Here is a 16,045-nt window from a genome sequence, read left to right as displayed (position 1 = left end):
AGTTCTTGAAGGGTGTGTCAGGGAAATACCTGTTTGATTATTGTGTCTGTAAAGTTTGGTTTTTCTTTTTGTCTCCAAGCCTTTAACAGGGAAATGTATCAGTGTGACTTTGTAGGTGGGTTCAAAGATGGGTAGGCTGGCAATGTTGTGCCTTGGCTCAAACCAGATTTTTTGGAATTGTTTATACCGTAAATCCTCTAATACAGGCCCGGGCCTTTATTTGACTCAAGTTCATCAAGCTCCAGGCCTTTATTGGAAGGAGGGCCAGTATTAGAGGCAGGCCTCTATTTCTAATTGAGCAAAATGAACTAATGGTTCGCTGGAGTTTTTGACAATTAAAATTGCGCCCACATTTTCAAAGTTAAACACATTTCTTTTAACAACCGTAGTTTCTGCTTCAGCCATCTCCCCCCTCCCCCTGCTTCAGCCCTCTCCCCCCTCCCCCTGCGCAGCAGCAGCAAACTCACTGATGCGCCTGCAGCCTCTCGGAGTTCCTGCTGCTCTAAACATTAAAATAATTATTTCATTTTCTGTTCCACTTTTGATTACCTTCAATGGTGACTGTTTGTTGCAACCACCAGGTACAAAAACTAACTTGTTTTTATTTGACTATTTTTCTGTCCTGTCTGTTTATTATCTTCCTGCATCTCCTCTCAATCCTAAAGAAAAACTGCTACCTGGGTTCATATATATTCACCTCATGAGTTACCTTTGAACTGCAGTTCTAAAAGATCTACCGACCGCAAAAACAGCGGAGCGCTCGCTGTTTGGTGGCCGTATCAGTGATCAGTGCGTCGGAGGACAAGGTGATGCGCGCAGCGCCCCGCTCCACAGCAGCGAAATCAGGAGCTTGTCACCTGCTGATAGCAGGCTGCTGTCTTTTCCGAGGGCTGCATCTTGCCGGTCATTATCACGTGACAGCGACTAGTCGATGACAGGCGTAAAAAGTCACTACAGTAATCCCTCGTTTATCGCGGTAGATGCGTTCCAGATAGGTGAAAATCCGCGAAGTAGGGACTCCCAGCATGCCCCTCGCGGGGATTCCCTCTACGTTGCACCTACGTCACAAACCGCGGCTATAAACGGAAGTCGCCTTTCCAGCTCACCCCTCAGTCATCGTTTCTTCAGATTCATGATCAGAGTTTCCAACCTACCGATCAATCCAACGAACTATCAGCTCATAGTAAGTTATCGTACTTACTTCTGGAAAGCCCGGCATTTCCGTGTCACTTCGTTGACGCTCGAACGCTCGGGGGTTTCCTAGATCAGCCGGCATTTTTTTTTTTTTTTTTTTTTTTAACAGTCTGTTTTTTTTTTTTTTTTTTTTTTTTTTTATTGAACATCAATCACATTACATTGTAACAACAACCAAAAACTCAACAAAAACAAAAAGAACAATTCAGTAGATAACCCAAAACCTTATAACTTGACCATTAGAAATATTCTAATCAGCAGAAACAACCGGAGTTATAAGATTAACAAGACACTATAAAGAAATAAAAATAAAATAAATACAATATTAATATTAATACTACTAATAATAACACAATAATAAAAATACATATTTAAAGGCAGAGGACCTTAGTTCACAGGATCTTCACTAAATCTGACAAGTGTAGCAGCCTGTACAGACTTTACTTTTTTAAGAGATTTGCAAAATAGCATAAAATCGTTTTGGAAAAAAGGAAAGTTTGGCTTCACTTTCATGAAACGACATTTGTGAATAAAAAATTTCCCAAAAATTATCAAATTGTTAACAACGAATTGAATCTGATTTTTTTTTCTATACACCCAAATTGAATAGTATTATATGTGAATAAGGGGATATTGTAACTCTTTTTGAATAAAAGCCAATTGTATAAATCTGACCAAAATGTATTTACCGATCTGCAATCATAGAAAAGGTGTTTCTGAGTTTCAATTTCACTATTACATAGGACACATAAATTATCTTGTATATTAAATCTGATATTTAAAAATTCTTTACATGGATATATATTATTAATTGTTTTAAAGTGAACTTCCTTCATTTTGGGGAGAAGAGGGTAAGAAAGAAACTCTGTTCTTATGACTTTAGTATCTATAATTGAGAAAATCGGAGAAAGAACTTTCCTTCTGACAGGAATAGGGAATAACTTGTTTGACAAGACTGCTCTTAGGTAAGAGTTATTACATCTACGGTCTGTAAAACTCAAATCACCTATAGATAATTTGGGAAGCTTAGGTGTATTTGTTCCATGTTGAATACTTTGACTGACCATCTGGCCAACAGCTGGAGAAATAGCCTTTATAACTCTAGAGTATTCCACTACAGAACAGTCTATATTATACTTAATTTTGAACTCAGTATGCTCCAGAAACTTACCCTTACTGTCCATCAGCTGCATTATGGCCCAAACTCCTTTATCCATCCAGCTTTTATAATACATTGATTTCCGTTTATACAGAACAAATCTGTTATTCCATATAGAGGAGGAATGTGGGCTAAAGTTGTGCGAGTAGATCATTTTCCAGTACATCAACACTTGTTTAATATAGTTAGAAAGTTTGATGGGTAATTTAAGAGGATCAAAATCACATTTTAACAGAAAATCTATACCTCCAATCTTCTCAAACAGAAATGAAAGAATACAAAACCAGATAGAATCTTTCTTAATTAAAATTTTTTTTAGCCATTGTAATTTAATAACTCCATTCATTACTTCAAAGTCAATGACTTTCAGACCTCCTTCTTCTATAGGTTTTACTAGATCGTTTTTCCTAATCAAATGTTGTTTATTATTCCAAATAAAATCATATTGTGTTTTATTTATTCTCTTAACATATTGGTCAGGGATAGCTACTGAAAAAGCAGGATAGATTAATCTAGATATACTCTCCATTTTTGTTAAAAGTATTCTACCAAAAATTGATATATTTCTTTGGAGCCAACTATTTAGAATCTTTTGATTTTTATTAATTATCGGTTGAATATTGTTATCCACTCTCTCCTTAAAGATTTTATTAATCTTCATACCCAAATACTTAATTTCATTCTTAATAGGGATATCGCAAATATGAAACTCCTCAGTATCATGAATTGTTAATATTTCACATTTGTTAGCGTTCAACCTTAAACCTGAGGCTTGTGAGAACAAAGACAGCGTTTTCATGGCATTAGGAATTTCCTTGGTACTATTCAACAATAATGCAGTATCATCTGCTAGTTGAATTATTTTAAGCGAGTGTCCTGCCACTGTTAACGGTTTAATTGATTGGTCATTTTGAATTAGTAAAGTCAGCATTTCTGTTGCTATAATAAAAAGAAGTGGACTAATAGGATCTCCTTGTCTAACTCCTCTATTAACTGGAAATCTGGTTGTCGTACCCGAAGAAAGAAGAACTGCACTCGATATATCTTTGTATAGGAATGTAATAATATCAATGAATTTTTTACCAAATCCAAAGTGCTGAAGTGACTTTATAATAAAATGATGTTCGAGGCTATCAAAAGCTTTATAAAAATCTAAGAACAGTATAGCCCCATCCTCTTCTACCAAATTTTCATAATCTAATAAATCAAGAATCAGACGGATGTTGTCATGAATATGTCTATTTGGAAGAAAACCTGATTGAGTTTCACTAATGAAATCATTTATTCCATTTTTTAATCTGTTAGCCAGTGTATGAGTGAATAATTTATAGTCCACATTCAGCAATGTAATAGGTCTTAAGTTATCAATATTAGATTTATCTTTGTTGGGTTTAGGTATCAGTATTATTACTCCTTGTTTCATCGTAGTTAAGAGTGAATTATTCCGAATACATTCTTGTAAAACTTCAAATAGTAGCTCTCTAATATCTTTCCAAAAGAATTTATAAAAGTTTGTGGTTAGACCGTCCTGGCCAGGAGACTTACCCAGTGCTACCTTTTGAATCACCTTGTCAAGTTCAGAAATATTCAAATCCATATCACATTCTTCTTTAAATTCTAAATTAATTTGAGGGATAAACCTTTCAATGTAGTTTAAGAATTTTATGGAATCCAATTCTTTAAAGTGAGAAGAGTATAACTGATGGTAAAAATTATAAATACTGACTGAAATTTCTCTTTGATCTTTAATTAACTTACCATTAATATTTAGTGAATTTATCGCATTTTTTGTCTGTCTATTTTTCTCTAATTTACTAAAATATGAGCTATTCCTCTCTCCATCTTCTATCCATTTTGCCCTTGACCGAATGAAAGCTCCTTTAGCCTTATTTAAATAAAGCTCGTCCAGTTTTGATTGAAGTTTTAAATTTCTCTCTATTCGTATCTGAAAGTGTACAATCTCCGCAAAGTTTATTCAAATCCCTAAACAATTGTCTTTCTGTTTCTTTATTGTTTTTCCTCCTTTCTTTACCATAATTAATAGAATATTTTCTGACTTCATATTTGAAAAATTCCCATTTCTTCCCTGCAGAATCAAGATGAGGATTTTCTATGACAGACAATAATAGTTTCTTAATCATTTTACAGTATTCCTCATCATTCAAAAATAACGCATTAAATTTCCAGTATCCGTTTCTACTTATATTTCCTGTCTTAGGAATTAAGTTTATAGAAACTACACAATGATCCGTAACAGGGGCTGCCGATATTTCAGCAAGAGAGATCTGGTCTAAAATAGCTTGAGATACTAGCCATAAATCAATTCTTGACTTATTATTACCATTTGTACGTATCCATGAAAATTGTCTAACACACGGGTTAATATGTCTCCAAGCGTCTGATAGCGAGTTGTTTACACAAAAACTTCTCAATGTTGGATTATAAACATGTGTAGAGAATTTAGTGGGATATCTATCCATCCATTCATCAGGAACACAGTTAAAGTCCCCACCAACCAATATATTATCTGTTGGATATTTAACTTTAGATTCTCCAATAATTTTTGAAATTTCATTTAAGAATATTTTGTTTTCTGTAATCAAATTATATCCGTAAACATTACAAATAATCCACAAAACACCCTCACAATTCAAAACAGCAACTATCCAATGACCCTTTGAGTCTGCTTTATATTCCACAAGCTTACCCGGATAGTTGTTAAAACAGATCGCCACCCCTCCAGATTTGTTGGATCCATGACTAAGAAGGATGCTGTCTCCCCATTGAGTCTTCCAAAACGCCTTGTCGTCTTCACACGAATGAGTCTCTTGAAGAAATATAACTTGTGCTTTTTGTTCCTTACAGAATAGAAATAATGCCTTTCTTTTGGTAATGTCCTTTAGTCCTCTTGCGTTTAATGAAATAAGAGATATTCTTGAACTCATAAGGAATTCAAAACAGATCTAAACCCAAAAAGCAAAAACGTGAAAAAAACAAACAAATAAATAGATAAACAACAAACAAACCCTAAATTAGATATAACAGGAATGTAAGATTTCACCAAAGAAAACTAGCTTAGTGACTAGTAGAACTGTCCCTCTAAATGACTTCGCCACTCATTCGGAAAGCCGTCCCCATCTCCTTCTTCAGGGGAAGATCTGGGTGTTTTCAATAAATGCAAACGGTCCTCTGAAGTATGCTCTCTTGTTCTTCTCCCGTGCCTCCTTCACCTTCGGCCACAGCAGCCTTCTCGCTTCTCTGTCTTCCTGAATCAGATCTTCTGCAAATCTTAGACCATTTTTCTTGCATACATCACAGTTCTTGGAAAGCTTCCAGATGAGGTCTCTGCACTCTCTCTTCACGAACTGAATAATTACTTGCCTTGTATGGAGAGCATCTTTTTTCCCGATACGATGCACCGTGTCCACCATATCCTGGAAGCTCCACGGGACTCCCGGGGCGATTTTGTTCAGAATAGCAGTTACCGTGCCTTTTATGTCTTCGTTGTCTTTTTCACTTACACCCTTAAGTCGTAGGTTCCATCTCCTCTTATATCGTTCTTGTTCCTTACACTTTTCTTTTGTTGCAAGCAACTCCTCTCGTACTTTAACCAGTTCACTTTCCAGCAGCGTTGTTTTGCACTTATTCTCCGCGACTTCTTTCTTTAGCTCCGTTAGCATGCTATGCTGTTCCTCCATCTTGGTGGCTAAACTTTCCAGCTTGTTTTCTTGCATATCAAATCTGTCAGACAGGTTGGTTACCGCATTTAGAATCTTTATCAGTGTAGAGTCCCCATCTTCCGTTTCTTTATCCTCCTCTGTCCTATTTTTCTTCTTGGACTGCACCTGAGGCTTGTTAGGAGTAGTCGGCGGCGCAACACGTTTGCTCCCGCTCACGGACTTTTCACCCGACATTTCCACACAGTAAGCGTGATCCTTTAAGCTCATAAATGCATAAGATGACTTCACTCCTCAAGCGACAATATTTTAGCCAACTGAATGAGAGTAAAAAGGCTATTTACTTTGCAATTTCGAGGGAAACAGTGAGAGCTCCTAGACGGACATGCTACTCAGAGCGCCATCTTTCGCCCCCCCCCGATCAGCCGGCATTTCACCGACGCTCTCACTTCCGCGTCTGTGAAACCACGCTCTCTATGGAATTATCGTATGATCACATTCTCTTTTTGTGGGTAAAACTCAAGAAAAAAAATTTTTTTTACTTGTTTTTTTTTTAGTTTTATTACAAAAAGTGCATTTTATGATGAAATTGATGAAAAAAACAAGAATTTCTTGATATTTCGCATAGAAAAATACCGCGAATCAGTGAAAAATACCGCGAATCTGCGAATTCCCCCTGAAAAATGCTCCAAAGAAAAAATCCGCGAAGCAGCGAATCCGCGATGAACGAACCGCGAAGTAGCGAGGGATTACTGTATAGTGAAGTTGACTAGTTCATACACCCCCTGCTGCTGCTCCCCAGAGCGTTCTGCAGCATAATCAGCACATTCTCTTTGAACTTGATAGTGTAATGACCTGGCTGGGGTTGTAAGCCAGGTGCATTCTGGGTATTGTGTTATATGTGTTTCCTATCGTTCTGCTAGTTCCTATGTGCTGATTTGCGTGTTGTGTGAGTGTTATGTAAGCCACAGGGAAGGTGATGTGTTCTGTGGAGGGGTTGAATTAGCATGGTTAACTGACACCGTGACTCTGTGTGGTAGGAGCGTGATAGAGGATCGTGTCTGTAGCGTTACAAAGCATTGAAGAATAACCCCAATAAAGGTCTGCGTGAACCTCTACTGCCACCTCCTGGTTGATTTGGGGACTGTAACCCTGCCGCTGGGACGCTCATACTTGCTTGTCACCACATTCCACCCGGCCACAATAAGAGACCGGCCATTATTTACCTCCGCTGACTCCGACACCGGCCAAAATTGGAGACCCGGTGTCGGTACAGTATCTGCTCGGGTGCAAGATCGGCTCGGGTCCGTCGACTGCCGATGACGTCTAAGTAGTTGATTGGCTGAACATGAACCTTACGGAATTACGTAATCACGTAACGTTGTTATCACGTGACGTTGGTCCAGGCAAATTTTTTCTATTGGAAAGATGGACAACTTTTACAAAGAAATCCATCATTACCTCTTTGAAAATACACTTTTAGCATAGAGCTGCAAGTATATTAGGGCTGAACGATTAACTGCATGTGCAATTAAATTGTGATGTGACAAAAGGAGATTTTCTAATGGCAAAGGCTGCAATTTGGCAGCGAGTGGTTAGCGCAATGCTAATATACATGGAAAAACCCATAGGAATGCTAATGCTAATATCGCCGATTACATTATTACAAATTATGAATTAGAAACGTGGCAAATGATTACATTTGGAGTCTAATAGAAAGTAAAACTACCATCAATCAAATAAGTACAGACAGGTATTTTAGTAAAGCCAGAAAACTTTTAACTCCAGAGTTTTGGCTAGCAGCTATGAGCGTAACTGAACTACGCATGGACAAGACGTCAAAAACTCAACACAAATACTTCAATAAACGGGACACACTTCTTTCCTGCAAATACAATTTCACAGGTGTTGCTAATACCTATGATCCTTCAAGGGATGTGCTCAAAGAGGAGTTCAACATGAATCAAATATAGTGTTTTATTTTACAAATACTATTATAAACACAAACTTACGTCTTAAGAAACATTATTTTAATAACGAAACTGCTAAATTCTTTCCAACAGTATAGATGTGTAGTGTATTTTGTCCGAGTGGGTTTGCCGTACTTTGACGTCATCGGCAGTCGAAGGACCCCGAGCCGATCTTGCACCCGAGCAGATACTGTACCGACACCGGCCTTTAATTGAATACCGGCCTGTATTAGAGGATTTACGGTAAATTCAATCGACACTAGTTAAAGTAGTGGTAACAGCCTCCTCAGAGTCTTACTCCACCCACATTTCATATTTGAAAAATGCGGCCCAAAGAGGCGTTTCCTGTAAGACCGAGAAGGCGGAGCTACGGCCGTGATTGACATACTGAAATTTGAATACAGATGGCGACGGAGAGCGACACTAGCTCAGAGCAGTCATTCGAGGTGGAGGACTTTTCCCCACCTTCTTCCCCAGAGGATAGGGAGGAGGGCTTATTGGGGGAAGCAAGCGGTCCTGAACCGTATCTTTTTGAGCCACTAGCTCGTGAGTTGTCAGAGGCCCCTGGAGTCGAGCCAGCAGGAGTATCAAGGCATCGAATGGGTCCAGTCTCTGAGTGGTAAGTAGCTTTTAGCCACAGCTAGCTATATTTAGCTTAGCTAAAAGTAATATTGTATGACTGCCTCGACAGGTGCACCTGCGGCCACTGCACATCATTGTCTGCCAGAGAAAATGTGTGCTGCAGAGAAACGCCCAAGGTATAAAAATAAAAGTACCCCACCATGAGAAAAGCATTCTGTAATGTACACATTTGTTACACAATCACTAACATCATACTAATATTGAACTCTTATAGACCTGATATCAGTTGTTCTTTGTCATAGGTAATGCTCAGGTGTCAGCAGGTGGGTGTAACCTCCTGCATAACAGAGCATCCTGGTTTTGAGGCTGTTGCTCTGAATCCCTACGTGTTGCAGGCAGTTTATGGCACCTTTCTGCAACTCTATGGGGAGATGCAGGAGACTACGCTCAACAGGTAAGACAACTGTCAAATTACTTTTTTTATGAATACTTTATAACTCATACCACCTCTTTCTCAGCTGTTACAGACATCTGGCGTACCGGAATGTGGTCAGGTGGTGTTGGGGTTACCTGGGACAGCACGTTCGTGTTGTGATCCCGTCATGCGCTGTCTCCAGAATAAGGCAGGAGTTCCCAGAAGACGGTGCATACAAAGGATTCCTCCCTCCTCTGAACTAATATATATTTTTTTGATTAAATAAATGTTATAATATATATTTCCTGTATTGATTCCTGTCCATAAAAAGCTGCATAAATCACAAAACGGTAAATGCACTTCTTTACACTTTGACATTATTTATATATACACACATATAGCCACATACTTTCAAATGAGCTCTTACAACAGTAAGGTTCTAATTCGGGGTTAATTAATGCTGCTGTAACAAGTGAGTTTACACCCTGTGTGATTAATGAAGTCTATTCTAGAGCAGGTTCAATTAGGTAAAAATGAATGATAATAAATGTGATATATGTATTTATACACATCAAAATATCAATATAATTGTATTTAAAAAGACACAATTGCGCTTTAAAGATAACATTTATTATAGCTACTACTAAGACAATGTTAGATAACAATCTGATCATAACTTTCAAGATTTTTGACAAAACTCTAAACCACAAGCAGAGATTCTGGAGCCATGTGAGGAGAGGTTGGGCCAACAGTGATGTTTCATAGGTTCCTTAGACTGGAGGTAGCTTTCACTGTGATGACAAACGTGGAGATGGATCCCGGGAGCACAGGTTTTTCTGTTACAAGATCAGGAGGCTCTGAGGAAAAAGGAATATTAGTATGACTAGTATGACTTACAAAAGCAAGACTGGTGAGTTTTGCTATGTTACATACGGCCAAGATTTTCAAGTTGTATGGGAGCCACAGAGCAGAAAGGTTGTAGAGATCAATAGACATCTGGGAGGTGGACAGCATGAGTCACGAGTGGATGAGCATAAAGATCCATAATGACGACAGGTAACTCCTCTGTCGTACAGTGGTGTGCAGCCTGGCTGAGGAGGAGAAAAGGAGAAACCACACAGAGTAGAGTACTAACTAATAATTACAATCTCCTGTGTAGCTCACCTGACGTGCACTTTAAAACCTGGACCTGTGCCTGCTCACAGCATCCCGTTTATCTGGTCTTTGGAACTGGGCACAGAGCGGTTCTGGAACCGTAATTTTGTCCGAGTACTCCTGATATGGGAGAGGATCCACCACCACAGAGTCGAACAGCAGGTCCATAAGCTTGTGCACATATACTGGAAAAGGGTTTTCAGTATTACAATAGCTCTCCATGACCATCATTTTGGTTTTATCATACAATATATGACATACATGAGGTTGGATTGGTCTTCAGGGCTCTCACTGTGTAGTCTCCACGTTTGTACTTTGGGTACACTACAGCATATCTCAGCTCACCAGTTGCTGTTGCTGCATGTGAGCGTGCTGCATTTTCATTATAGTGCATTGCAGCAATTTGTAATCTGAAATAATCAAATAAACAAACCATGTAGATTTGAGGCAAAATTCTACATTTCATGCTAAAATTTGAACAATTAGAGGCATTAATTTGAACATTTGTTGTATTCATTACCTAGACAGCATTCCTTTGAAGGAGAAGACTTGACTTTTTGGAGTAAATCTGATGATGAGACTGTGGAAAGCCTCCAAGGTGGATGTGTGGTACTGAGGGCTTATCTTCTCTACGTCCTTCACAAACCGTGGAGCTAACAGAATGGCAGTGAGCTTCTCACATGATGCTGTGCCTACGTAGAAAATGTTAATTACAAAAATTACAATTTGATCAACTTTAGAATGTTGCTATTATTTCCATTGAGAAAAAGTTACCCATAGCTGACATTTTTAGATGACAAATGTATGAAAGAGTGACTAATAGTGCTGTAGACAGGTGTGGTCATTACTTACGGCATTTTAGTACATATTATGTCAATTATGGCTGTTCTGCCTAAAACCATGAGTTGTGTGGTGCACTCGTGTGTTTAAATTTCTGCACAGCATTTTATTCTTAGTAATTAATTGCTGTTGGCCAAATGGTGGTGTGTGACCTTAGCAGCTACATGTGATGTCTGTTACTCACATGCTCAAAAAATATTTCTCCATGTTGAAGGAGGTGAAGACAAATATTCTGTTGTGGGGTGACGTGTTTTAAATGTAAATAAACCAAACAGTAAAGGCTCAGCTGTAATGAGTACATGCTACACTTACTTGGTTTGAGCCACTGTCTTGCCTGTTCTCCATCCAGAGGTGCATGCAGACAGCTAGGGAACAGGGCGTTGTCATGGCTGTGCACATTTTGGATGTGGTTGGCAACTGAAGTCCACTTTGCAACTGCCTCCTGTCCTGAGGAGGAACTGGATGCTGACCAGTAGAGGTGGTTCACCACACTTTGCTTCCACAGTCTCACATCCTGGGTCGTCTTTCTCTTCCCCAGCTCTTCGATTTTCTTACCAATTCCTGGAGAGCCAAATAGACCCACATTTAAAATAGAAAAAAAAATCCTGTAATATTCACTATGTACATCCCCAAAGATTACCTTTTCCCATGTGCCAGGGGTCAAAGTAGTGACTGATTTCCTTTTTTTCCTCCCTCAAATACTTCTGCACTCCTGTGTGGCGGTCAGTCACGACTTGCTGCACATCGACCCCCCTCTCCAAAAGTGTGCTCAGACTTCTCACAAATCCCTCCTTCTCCATTCGCACACTATTCCCAACTTCATTGCTCTGAAAATAAACATAATTCTCCATTGATCTGTGAATAATTAACCATTAAATGTTTTGGAATCATCAGGTAATGTTGTACCTGTACAAGTTGGATATCAATAACTTTGTTTCTTTTGAGATCCATGCCATATTTGGCTGAGTGTCCTTCAAGAAATGCAAGTTATTACTTAATTTACATTTGATAGCAAAGGAATAAAATAAATAAATTTAAACGTATTCACCAGGTGAATCAGCTCGCATGTCACCACCAAGAGTCACAGGTCCAGATTCAGTAGCCTCCTGGATGATATCAGCTTGCTCTAGCTGCCACTGCCAGCTCACTGTTGGAATTAAGAGCTTTGCCTGATGCCGACAGAATGACTGCTTGGACAGTCCCTGCACATTGAAGGCACCCAGGAACTAAAATATGAAAAGTTACGACATGAAATGAGAGACGCACAGACCTTATCAAAACTAACCTAAACAGTTTTGGCCTATACCTTAGAAATCTGGCTAAATGATGAGCCTGTGAAAAGGACAGCAGCACAGAGCTGGAGGTTTCCTGCTGGGATGCTGTTCACCATAGGCTGACTGGACCACTCATTGTAGTGCTCACAGCATGAACACCGTTGTGTCACACGGAGCAGTGTGCCGACTGTTGTCGTGTTCACAACACAACGACCGGTACAAACGGGACACCTTCTGAACAGCCCCAGCAACTGTTTCTCATGAACAATGTACTTCTTGTCCTTTTGTGGATGGACCTCAGTGAAAGAGCTGTATAGAACACATACATTTATATATATGGTCATAACTAAAAAATTCTAAAATGTTATAATTTTTTTTTACCTTGAACAGTTCACTGAGCTTGCACTGTCATTGAGGTGGAAGCTGGGATCAACAACAGACACCTCATATCGTGGTCTTTTCAGGGGTGTGGACGCAGCTCTGGGACTTTGTGGAAGATGAATTTCCGTCACGGTACCTGTGTCACAAGACACACTGCGGCTGGGAGCTCTAAACTGTGTGGCTATGTAAAATACAAAGAAGCAGCACATTTATAAATGTTTAAAATAGCATAAAATCATGTGTAACAATAATCTGTAAAACAAATTAAAACTAGAAGGTAATAATAAAATGTTTACATAGAAGATTATTAAAAATAATTCACCTTTGCTACGTCGATAAGGCTTTACATGAGCCTGGACAAGTGCATTTTTGCAGATTACTAAATCAGTCTGACAGCCAACGTCTTGGGTAGATTTAGCCTGAAACAAAAAATAGAAGCACATTGTTGTTGGAGTTTATAAAGTCATATAATATACAAAAGAAACTGTCCAATATATATATATATATATATATATATATATATATATATATATATATATAGGCGCTTTATAACATTCCTAGTGTGTGATCGTTATTATAATGTCAAAGTCAGTCACAGATGATGTGAAGAACCTGAAATGCGACCTCCTGAACAGAATTCCTCACAGAACCGGGTTAGGCTTTGGTGTAAAGCTGGATTTCACGCTGTAATGATGTCTGTCAACTAGTGCTGCGTTAGAGCCACTGTTGCTGAATTACCGACTGACACAAAAACAACCCGAATTTTCTCCGAGCCTGACAGAAATAGTCAAGTGGACCTTTTTTGTCGGCCAGGGCTTTGAGAAATGTTCCGATTCGCCGCTGATTCTAACCTTACATCCCGTTCCACATTTTGTGAACTTGACAAATTAGCCCGAAGGCAGTGCAGGCTGATATTAGCTAAATGGAGTGAACCACGTCTCTCAAACTTTGCATTTAGGTAGGAAATTGTCTTTAGAAGATGCTAACTTTTATTTAGCTTACTCACCTCAGACTGGAGCCCGCCATGGTGGGGGAGCAGAGTCGGTGGGCTGCATCTAATTCGTGGAAGAGCCACGGTGGGCACGGCCTCCCTCTTCAAACGGAGACGTGCAGAATAACCCAGTTCAAACTCCATCATGTTGGCGAAGGAATCGCGGGTAAAATGCTGGTTGCAGACTACAGCACCAGGCGGGAGCTGACTGTTTTCCAGTACACCGATTGCGCGCAACCACTGGCGCCTAATTTCTAAGTCCAGTGGAAAGGAGTGCAACCCCACAGAGCCACCACAACCAGCTACACTACACCTTTTAACCATACTAACACGATATGGAACACTAAACCTGAATTACTTTCCTAATAAAACTAACAGCTAAACACTAACTAAACTACAATATCTAACAGCCAAGCTAACACTAAATAAGTATGTATAACACTAAAAGCTATGCTAAAGACTAGAATATGCTAATGATATATGCTAACGATATGGAACACTAAACCTGAATTACTTTCCTAATAAAACTAACAGCTAAACACTAACTAAACTACAATATCTAACAGCCAAGCTAACACTAAATAAGTATGTATAACACTAAAAGCTATGCTAAAGACTAGAATATGCTAATGATATATGCTAATGCTGAACTACCGCTAACCGTCCTACACTCGCTTGCAAATCCAACTCCCAACTCGCCACAGGGCGTGGCCGAGACTCTCGTTGCTTTATAACTTTGGCACAAGAGCTGCTACGTAGTACTCTACTGGTTTACGTAGTATCTTACTCTTTAGCCATTGGCTAAAATTTATTCAAAATGTGTCAAATTCTGTGTTTTAAGCTGAAGGTGGCGCATTACTGTGGTTTTTAGGCTGAAAAATTAATTTTTAAAGAAAATGCACCAAAATGCTAAAATAATGAATACACACATTTAAAACACTATTAGACACTCATTTATACAGTTCATCAGCAAAAAAAAGTTAATTTAGACGTTACTTGCTCTTTAAGTGTTACAAAGATATTTGTTCTAAAAAAGTGCGCCCGATCATACCAAAGCCTGTTTTTTAATATTGAATAGAAACTATGGCTTCAGTTAAACATATTGACTTATTTTGAATGTAAAACTGTCAAACCTTCATTGAAATACAAAATATGATGGAAAAATCACTTTAAGATATAGGGTAGATGTTCAATTGATGTTTTCGTTATGTATTTAAATAAAAGCTTGACGTGTACATTCATAATGAGGCCCTATGTTGCAGTATTGCAACAGACAAAACAAAGCAGCTAAACAAAACTGAACAGCCTGAAAGACCACAAGTTGACAGTATGTGTGGTGTAGCTGGCCAGTTTAGCACTTTGCTCTGATGAGCTGAATTATCTGACATTTTCCAGATTTTTTGTAACTTTGTTTTTTTCCTCATGTTTAATTCATTAGATTATTTCTACAGTTTAGTCGCTCATGGATGGAGAAAAAGTAGGCGGAGGGGGAATGGAGAGGAGTGAGATGGATTAGAAAGGTGGAAGTATTTGTACATGCATTAATCATTTTAAAAAAATTCAAAGGATATCCACAAACATACGTTTTGTCCTTTGAGTTTCATGTCATGGATGTTGAGGGGCTTTAATGCTAATAAAGTTGTTTAATCAACAAGGTGATCTGAATGTTCTTAAACATCATTATTGTTTGTACTAAATGGAAAAAATTTATTAAATATGATGAATTTTGAATGTTTTGGTTGATTGCACAAGTATAAATGACATGTAATTCAAATGTATGCTATTTATCCATCATAGGTAACCTAATTTTTATGCTATTCAAACAATATTATTTATGTATTTGAAATACATACCCTCCTTATTAATTTAGAGTAACTATATTAATACTAAATAAATAAACTTGAGCATTATGCATTTCAATTAACTAGGCTTTATTACACTAATGAATGTGCATCGTGTAAAGTTTATTTAATAGGTTTGTCTAAAAATTACCTAAAAAAGTAAATGGGAATTTGTCAGGTAAAAAAATTACATAAATCTTAAGTTTTAGGGTTAAATATTGCTGTGAGTGTGTGTAGCCCTTTTCAAAAACATTGACAACTGGTCCCCATCATTGTGCAAATAAATAAAAAAATGTATCCTAATAACCTAAATATTGAAAAAGATGAGTAAAAGTAAAAGAATTTGATACTCAGCACTGCTGCACATTTTATTATTACTGTGTAAAATAAACCAACAGTAAAAAAACAAACAAACAACATTGACAATAAAAGAGATAAGATGAGATAAGCTTTATTAGTCCCACAGGTGTGGAAATTTGTCACAGCAGGAAGTGGACAGAACAAAGGTTATATAGCAAAATAGAAATACAATAATAATAAAATGCTGTACACCAATGTACAAAATA

The 16,045-nt window shown here is 38.2% G+C and overlaps 2 protein-coding genes across 3 annotated transcripts; one reads left to right on the top strand and one right to left on the bottom strand.

Moving 5' to 3' along the window:
* Positions 1-7,993: 7,993 nt before the first annotated feature.
* Positions 7,994-14,641, bottom strand: LOC129164280 (uncharacterized). Of its 2 annotated transcripts, XM_070550178.1 has the most exons (13): positions 13,654-14,641; positions 12,970-13,066; positions 12,648-12,828; positions 12,299-12,575; positions 12,041-12,218; positions 11,899-11,963; positions 11,633-11,819; positions 11,305-11,553; positions 10,673-10,844; positions 10,414-10,562; positions 10,162-10,337; positions 9,931-10,088; positions 7,994-9,854 (listed from the first exon to the last, which is right to left on the bottom strand). In XM_070550178.1, exons 1-11 carry the CDS (start codon positions 13,960-13,962, stop codon positions 10,174-10,176), a joined length of 2,028 nt encoding a protein of 675 aa, XP_070406279.1. In that variant the 5' UTR covers positions 13,963-14,641; the 3' UTR covers positions 7,994-9,854; positions 9,931-10,088; positions 10,162-10,173. The 2 variants fall into 2 exon arrangements, with proteins under 2 accessions (XP_070406279.1, XP_070406278.1); XM_070550177.1 differs by having other exon boundaries at positions 9,931-10,337.
* Positions 8,261-9,827, top strand: LOC129164281 (P2X purinoceptor 7-like). The gene is made up of 4 exons (XM_054743809.2): positions 8,261-8,619; positions 8,692-8,758; positions 8,885-9,036; positions 9,101-9,827. Exons 1-4 carry the CDS (start codon positions 8,405-8,407, stop codon positions 9,258-9,260), a joined length of 594 nt encoding a protein of 197 aa, XP_054599784.1. The 5' UTR covers positions 8,261-8,404; the 3' UTR covers positions 9,261-9,827.
* Positions 14,642-16,045: the final 1,404 nt, after the last annotated feature.

Source organism: Nothobranchius furzeri, chromosome 4 (genome assembly GCF_043380555.1).
Source record: "Nothobranchius furzeri strain GRZ-AD chromosome 4, NfurGRZ-RIMD1, whole genome shotgun sequence".
Classification (NCBI taxonomy): Eukaryota; Metazoa; Chordata; class Actinopteri; order Cyprinodontiformes; family Nothobranchiidae; genus Nothobranchius; species Nothobranchius furzeri.
This window is presented reverse-complemented; position numbering and strand designations above follow the sequence as displayed.